Source organism: Puntigrus tetrazona, unplaced genomic scaffold, assembly GCF_018831695.1.
Source record: "Puntigrus tetrazona isolate hp1 unplaced genomic scaffold, ASM1883169v1 S000000745, whole genome shotgun sequence".
Classification (NCBI taxonomy): domain Eukaryota; kingdom Metazoa; phylum Chordata; class Actinopteri; order Cypriniformes; family Cyprinidae; genus Puntigrus; species Puntigrus tetrazona.
Window position 1 is genome coordinate 88965 of NW_025048354.1, and position 7005 is coordinate 95969.

Sequence of the window (7005 nt, forward strand, 5' to 3'; positions counted from 1 at the left end):
CTGGTGTTCTTGTGAGTCCAGGAAGGACGCGTGAAGGGACTCGCCAAAAAGCAAGAGAAGCGGACTCCGCCCCTTACCTGGTCCCTTCCCCCTGGAGCACACCACACATCACTGAATGTCAGCCAATGAGGGAAAGACGCAGCCTGTTTCATGATGACACTACCTGACCTGCACTCCCCCTGCAGCACGACAAGGACACCAGTTCCCCCGTTTATTTTGGACACTCTTTCCTCTGGACACTATTATTTTGTATATTTTTGTTAATAATAAAAAAACTCTCTGAGGCCTCAGTGTTTCATTAGCTCCTCCCACCACAGTAGGTTAAGTAGTAATATACAGTAAAATAAAAGTGAAAGTAACTCAGGTGAGCTTTCTTTGTCTTTAAACAAAGAGCATTTGATTATGAAGAGTATGACTGGTCTTTTTTGACCTCTGCTGGTTAGTCTAACACAGGGGTGTCAAACTCAATTCCTGGAGGGCCGGAGTCCTGCAGAGTTTAGATGCAACCCTAATTAAACACACCTGATCCAGCTAATCAAGTATTTCAGACATACATAGTACATGTGTTTTAGCAGGGTTGAATCTAAACTCTGCAGGGCTCCGGCTGTGTGAAGTGAGTCCAGATGCAGTCAATTCATGAAGACAAAAGTAGAATAAGACAAAGAAAATGTAAATAAATCCACCAAACATCTGCGTTTTGCTTGGCGTTTACTTTCAACGTGATCTCTGATGAATTGAGTCTGATCTCAACCGTTTCAGCAGCAGATTTCAGCTTTGATTGTGTCTGTGTCACATTCCCCGGACTTTGTTATTGTTTTCGTCTTGTGCCATGTGTTCCCTGTGCCCTGCCTTTCCTCCATGTTAATTGTATGATTGTCTGCAGCCGTGTCTCGTCAGTGTTGTCAATTACCCTGTGTATTTAAGTCCTGTGTTTTGAGTTCTGTTGGTCCGAGCGTCAAGGTCTATACCCGATGTCTACACCTGTGTTTATCCTGCCTGCCTGTTCTACCTGCCTGCCTTTGTATCTTTATTTTGCCATTTTCAAGATTAAATCCATTTAAGTTTATTCTAAGCCTCGTGTCCTTCGTCCCGCGAAAGCGCAACCGTGACAGTCTGACTGCTTAGTCTATACGTAATTGAACAAATGCATTTTTTCAGCTCTTTCATATTTTATCACGATAGTGTCAAAAAAAGCCTTTTGGGGTTTTTTTTGGTTTCGAAGCTTGTATCAAAAAAAATTAAAAATCCAAGCATCTTGAAGTGAAGCACTGAACTGGAGCTTGAATCAGGAACAGGAAACGAGCACGGCTCTCCTGGCAGTGACGGCAGAGTGGGATCCACAAGAATCAGGAATGGCTAAACTTGCCGTGGCTGCAGAATGAAATCCGTAGGAGACAGGAGCGGATCTCCTGGCCGTGATTGAGGAACAGAATCTGCAGATAATGATTGAAATAACGGCACACACCTGAATCTAATGACAATTAACATGAAAGAAAAACTAGGTCACACAGAGACAGAGCACATGGGGAATGAAAACACAAACAGTCCAGGGATGTGGCGTAGAGAAAATAAGTGGACAATATTGGTGAAATAATTTGTCGCAATGCATGCTGGGAGTGATGTTTGTACCGTGCTGGTACCCAGCATGCATTGCAGCATGAAGCTTTTGACTCACTATTGTTTAGATTCACATGCTGATTCTTGATGATTCTGAATGTTTCTGTGTTTCTGAATGACGCTGTAGTACTAAACTGTAGTACTTTTTCTGATTAACATAATAACATACACCACACATCATTGAATGTCAGCCAGTGAGTGAAAGACACAGCCTGTTTCATGATGACTATTAGCCATAAATATTTACTTACAAATGTTCACAACACAGTTACAGCAGCCATAAAAAACCTAACTTTAAAAAGTCAAGGGTCAGGAGCAAACACTGATTACCACAATGGTGAAGTCAAACTAAAAAGTTCAATAAAACATCTAGATGTATATTAATATAAATGAATATTAATTAATTGTAGATATACAACAAGAATAAAGTCAGACTGTAATGTAAGGTTCCTGTCACTGGGCCAAAGGCGGACTCAGTGTCCTGGACAAAGGTTTAACACGTCAGGATTTATCAAGATTAGATTTTAGTTAAGCTCTGTGTTCAATCTGAATCAGAATCAACTTCATTGCCAGGTATGTTTACAGATACAAGTTTTAGTGACAGGAGCTCTACAGTGCAACAGGATCACAAGACACAGATAATAAAAAGAATAATATACAAATATGCTAAACACAGGAATGATGTGTTTGTACGGTTATATGTGCAAATATGAAATGTGGTGTTCAAGTGTTCATGACATGGACTGCCTGGAGGAAGACTGTCCTGGTGCTCAGTTCAAAGACAGTTCAAAGACGGAGTGAGCTGGATGTGAGGGGTCCGGAGGGATTTTCTTAGTAGTTTAAGGCTCAAGGTTTAATGTGGAGTCCTGAGTTTAATCACAATCAGTCAGGATTGAGTCTCTCCAGTACCACTGAGCGCTCCTGTACTGAATCCAGCGAGACATTTCTATTTCTGTGCCATTGCCATATGAAGAAACCAATCCTAATCCCAATCAGAACCAGAATCACACACACTACTGGCCATATCCATATCCCTATAGATGGAAAAGGGAAAGTGAGAAGAGAGAACTTTATTTATTTTAACTCGCTGCTTAATTTTTAATAAATTTCTCATTTCCTCCTAATTTACTTACCATGTTCTTCAGCGTGATTAGTTTTGTATTCATCTTTGTCCAGTTTCTCTTTTAATTTTGTATCTGATTCTGTAGAGGATATTGAATGGTTAGTCACAGTTTAAAATCAGTTTTCTGTTTGAATCAAATCACGATAAATAAACTGTTTAATAGAATACGTTGCCATATCCACTGAATTTATCTCACCTGTGATGTTCACTGTGATCAAGGTTTCATCTTCAGCGTCCAGAACTCTGTATGTTCCAGCATCATTATCTGTAAATGCTTTAATGATCAGGTCTCCATCGCTGACGTTCATTCTATCGCTCCAGAGCCCGTGACGTCTCTCCCAGACCTTCTTCCAGCCTTCACTGGAGTTCTTCTCCACTTTATGAGCGTTGGACATCAGAACATGCAGTTTTATTGGTTTGCCTGTTTTCACAGTAATCTCATCTGAGGAGAATCACAAAGACATCAGTTATCTTTATAATGTCTAATCAAATGTAATAATGATGGTTTGATCAGTTATGGATTTACCATGAATATGTATTTGATATATCCTCTCCTTTATCTGTGGCAGGTTTGTCTGATCATTACTGTAATAAACTCTTAAAGTGTGTTTCCCAGCGTCACTGAAGCTCAGATTCTTGATGAGGACGTCACATGCTGCTGTTTTAGATACTCGTCCACTACATCCTTCAGTTTGACAGATATTGATGGTTCCTGACTCACTAAATAACTCAACATGAAAAATCTGTTTGTCCTCAAATTCACACAGTAGAGTGAGACTGCCTTCTCTTTTTCCTGTCACTGGTAGATTTTGGTTTCCTGAAAATACAGACATTATTTCAGTACAAAGTATCAATACTCAGAAATAAACCTGATACCTCTGTTTATTTTTTGTAACTAAGCAAAAATATTGTCTAAAATATTATAGAATAGCTATTTTAGACAACTACAATGAATATACATATACATTGTATAGCATTTAAGCATTTAGACATAATTATTTTAATGTTGATTGTAGTTTTAGCACTGTGTCTCTGCAGGTATAGTGGAATGATTTTTTGGTGACAAATATTTTGACACAAATTTTAGGAAAAAACTTTGAAAATGTTCAAAACTCATCAATACACCACAGGCAACTTAACTAAATTAAACTGCTGTAAAAATCTATCAGGTAAAAAAACATTCCAAAAAAGTCTAAAAACTACTAAATGTAAAAAAATCCAGGATTTTTAATATGCTGTTATGCTTCATATAACTCCATATAATTTGAAAGCCAAAGGGGAAAAAACAGACACAAACAGTAAATGAGGGAGAAATAAATTTAAACATTTCATAATTTTGGTTGATTAACAGATTTATATATATCCATTACATTTTTACAGCAGTGTACTTTAGTGGATCTTTTCGTCCCGAACATAATGAAAGTGTAGTGAATTTGAACATTACCCAAGGGTTAAAACAAATAAATCACAAAGAGATTCATGATGTAATATGTTTGGAAATTAAAATCAACCAATCCACAAAAGTCACTGGATGAATGACAAAAGAGAGAAACAAGAAAAGGACATGATTTATTACCAGAAAGATACTGACCGCTGTGACTGTGATAGATGAGACCAAACAGAAGCAGCAGACTGAAGAACCTGAAGAGACACAGACACACATCACAAAGATGATAAAAGAACTATAAAATAATACACAACAGACCTCGAAACGGTTTCACTTTCATTTCAGGATTTAACATATAAACCAAACTGAAAGTCACAGAAATTGATTTAATTGCTGTCTAGAAATCATCTTATTATGACGAGCGATCAGTCTAGAACAATTTAATAATTACATGAATAATCCATCGATTAAAAACAACTTAACATGATCATTATAACGATCAACGTGTTGACATTTCCTTAGCATCATTAGCATCATTTGGAGGTAACTCTTTTAGACCAAAAAGGGAAAAATAATACAAAACCTACAAAAAAAACTATAAAAAAAAGAATATTTTGAAACTTACATTGTATGAGTCTCGTTCTTCGTCGATGAAGAAATGGGGAACAACTTTAAAAGCGAAGACCGTCTGAATGAACCGTGTAACAAACAAAATGGTGCGACGTCATAGATGTGCGACACATGAGGGCATCTCCTACGAAATATAAACAACGAAAGAAAGAATACTTCTAAAAGAAAGAAGCATACTTGTACAAACAGGGGGCGAGTCTGTCTGTCGAGTGTGTGTTCCTCCGTGTAAACGTTATATCTCGTCGAAAGACACATGAAACCCGCGGAGGCAGCTGTTGAGGAGGGTTTTTTTCAAATAGCCCTTTCGTATTTCAGCATAATAATGTCAACAAAGTATCTTTTCCTTTGGTTTCGAAGCTTGTTTCAGAAAAAATCAATCAGTGGTTTATTTTTTGGTTCATGCACATACATGTCGATTTCAAAGCAGATTTACAATGAATAATCAATTACACTTGCATTTATATGTAGACGTTTTTTTAACAGTCTTAAGTTTGATTCAACTGAATTTAAGACTAAAGAACCCGTGGAAACCCTGAGTTTTAATTCTTACAGAGAAAACAAAAGTAATTAGTCTTGCTTTTCTTAATACATTCTTTCAAAAGCAGATTTACGAAGAATGCAAATACATCAATAGACAAGACGGCAAAAGGAGAAATCAAAGCAGATGAAGACTCAAGTTTATTAAATATGCATTATAAAAAGAAAATTAAAATATGTAATATTTATATTGTGTGTGTGCATGTAATATTCTCTCTCTCGTCCAGTGGGCCTGTGTAGGTCACACTCTGCTTTCTGCTAAAAAAACAGGAATCGATTAGTTTCAGTACTTCTTCAGGCATTCCTCGTGGTGCTTATGTCCTTCAAGGAGTTGCAGCTGTGACCTATACACATGAGCATGCAGTCTCCATCACAGCGTGGTGTGGTAAGGAGCGCACAAAGACAAATAACAGTCTTTTACTAAGTCACTCAACACTTGAGGGCGCACGGGACCAGCATAGATCTGCATGACACCAGCACCCACTCGAAGCCAGCGAGGCCCTCTCTCTCTCTCTCTCTCTCTGGAGGACCATCCCCGGTCAGATCCAGTGCCTGCGCTCGTCTGGAGGGGTTTAAAAGCGAGATAAACGATCAACGTGAGCAGAGCTATCTGTCCGGGGAGTGCGTGAGGTTCATTAGCGTGGTCCTCGAGAGCCCCCTGCTCCGTTCATTCATGACGGGACAAAAGCAAGAAGTAACAACTGGCAAAAATAGAAAGACGAAATGCGGGAAGCACGCCTCTTACTTTTCTTTTAGGGTCCAGTCTTCTGTCACGGTGTGGCGTGGGAAGGAGAGCACAAAAAAATCCACGAATGCAGATCCAGCAAAACGTGGGGCAGATGTACGGGTTCAGTCCAAATGATCATGTTTTGTAAATGAAACATGCTGCAGAAATATATCCCATCGGTTCTGAAGGCATAAGTTACGCTAGCTTCACTGCTTGTTCTTTGATATTTTCTATACATTGTATTAATGACATTTTCTATATATGACTAGATATATCATTAAGGCCAGAACTATAGTCAGTCCAACAATAATAATCCAAAACGAAACAGCTAGAAGAGGAAGATGGGAAGAGAACACGTTTTAACATTTCATTTCTTTTCAAGGCTCCCCGTTTAAACATTTTGTAAAGCTCTCCATGCCTTTGATTCACTTACCGCATCGTCTTGTGTTATCAGGCTTGTCATCATCCGCGTCGTGGCTTTCTCCCTTTGAATCTGATTCTGTATTGAAATATTAGTCACACAGTTCAACATTAATTTGCTTTTTAAAGATTAAAGCTTTGGAAATAACATTTCCAAACATCCGCTGATCTTCTCTCACCCGTGAGTGTCAGTGTGATCAAGATTTCTCCTTCAGAGTCCAGAACTCTGTATGTTCCTGCATCGTTGGCTGTAAACTCTTTAATGGTCAGAGTCCCATCAGCGTCGGTCATCTGATCGCTCTGAGCTCCGCCGACTCTGCTCCAGACCTCTCTCCAACTCCTTCTGTTTCTGGTCGGTGCACCACTTGATTAGCGTTAGAAAGAACATCCAGTTTCCGCTCCTGCCTGTTTTCACGAGATCTCGTCTGAGAACAAACCAAATATCGAATAGAGAACGACTATGATTATGCTGATCAGATGCAATGTTACAGCATGTGAAAGCAGATGCCGATGGCTTGACTTTACCGTGAATATGAAGCTGGTACGTCCACAACTGTCGCTTCA

The 7005-nt window shown here is 38.8% G+C and overlaps 1 protein-coding gene across 2 annotated transcripts; it reads right to left on the reverse strand.

Annotated features, from left to right (window-relative positions):
- Positions 1-2099: 2099 nt before the first annotated feature.
- On the reverse strand, positions 2100-6790 carry LOC122335127. 2 transcript variants are annotated; one of them, XM_043232893.1, is made up of 8 exons: positions 6621-6790; positions 6455-6520; positions 4753-4881; positions 4332-4381; positions 3267-3557; positions 2937-3182; positions 2751-2819; positions 2100-2651 (listed from the first exon to the last, which is right to left on the reverse strand). In XM_043232893.1, exons 2-8 carry the CDS (start codon positions 6457-6459, stop codon positions 2500-2502), a joined length of 942 nt encoding a protein of 313 aa, XP_043088828.1. In that variant the 5' UTR covers positions 6460-6520; positions 6621-6790; the 3' UTR covers positions 2100-2499. The 2 variants fall into 2 exon arrangements, with proteins under 2 accessions (XP_043088828.1, XP_043088827.1); XM_043232892.1 differs by lacking the exons at positions 6455-6520; positions 6621-6790 and having other exon boundaries at positions 4753-5014.
- Positions 6791-7005: the final 215 nt, after the last annotated feature.

Bases quoted from the DNA above. Each gene is read 5' to 3' on its own strand.
- LOC122335127 (XM_043232892.1), bottom strand. From the start codon at position 5,012: ATGTGTCTTTCGACGAGATATAACGTTTACACGGAGGAACACACACTC. The intron at 3,183-3,266 runs GTAAATCCATAA...GATTCTCCTCAG, and splicing joins ATATCAAATACATATTCATG to ATGAGATTACTGTGAAAACA. The intron at 2,652-2,750 runs GTAAGTAAATTA...TTCCATCTATAG, and splicing joins TAATCACGCTGAAGAACATG to GGATATGGATATGGCCAGTA.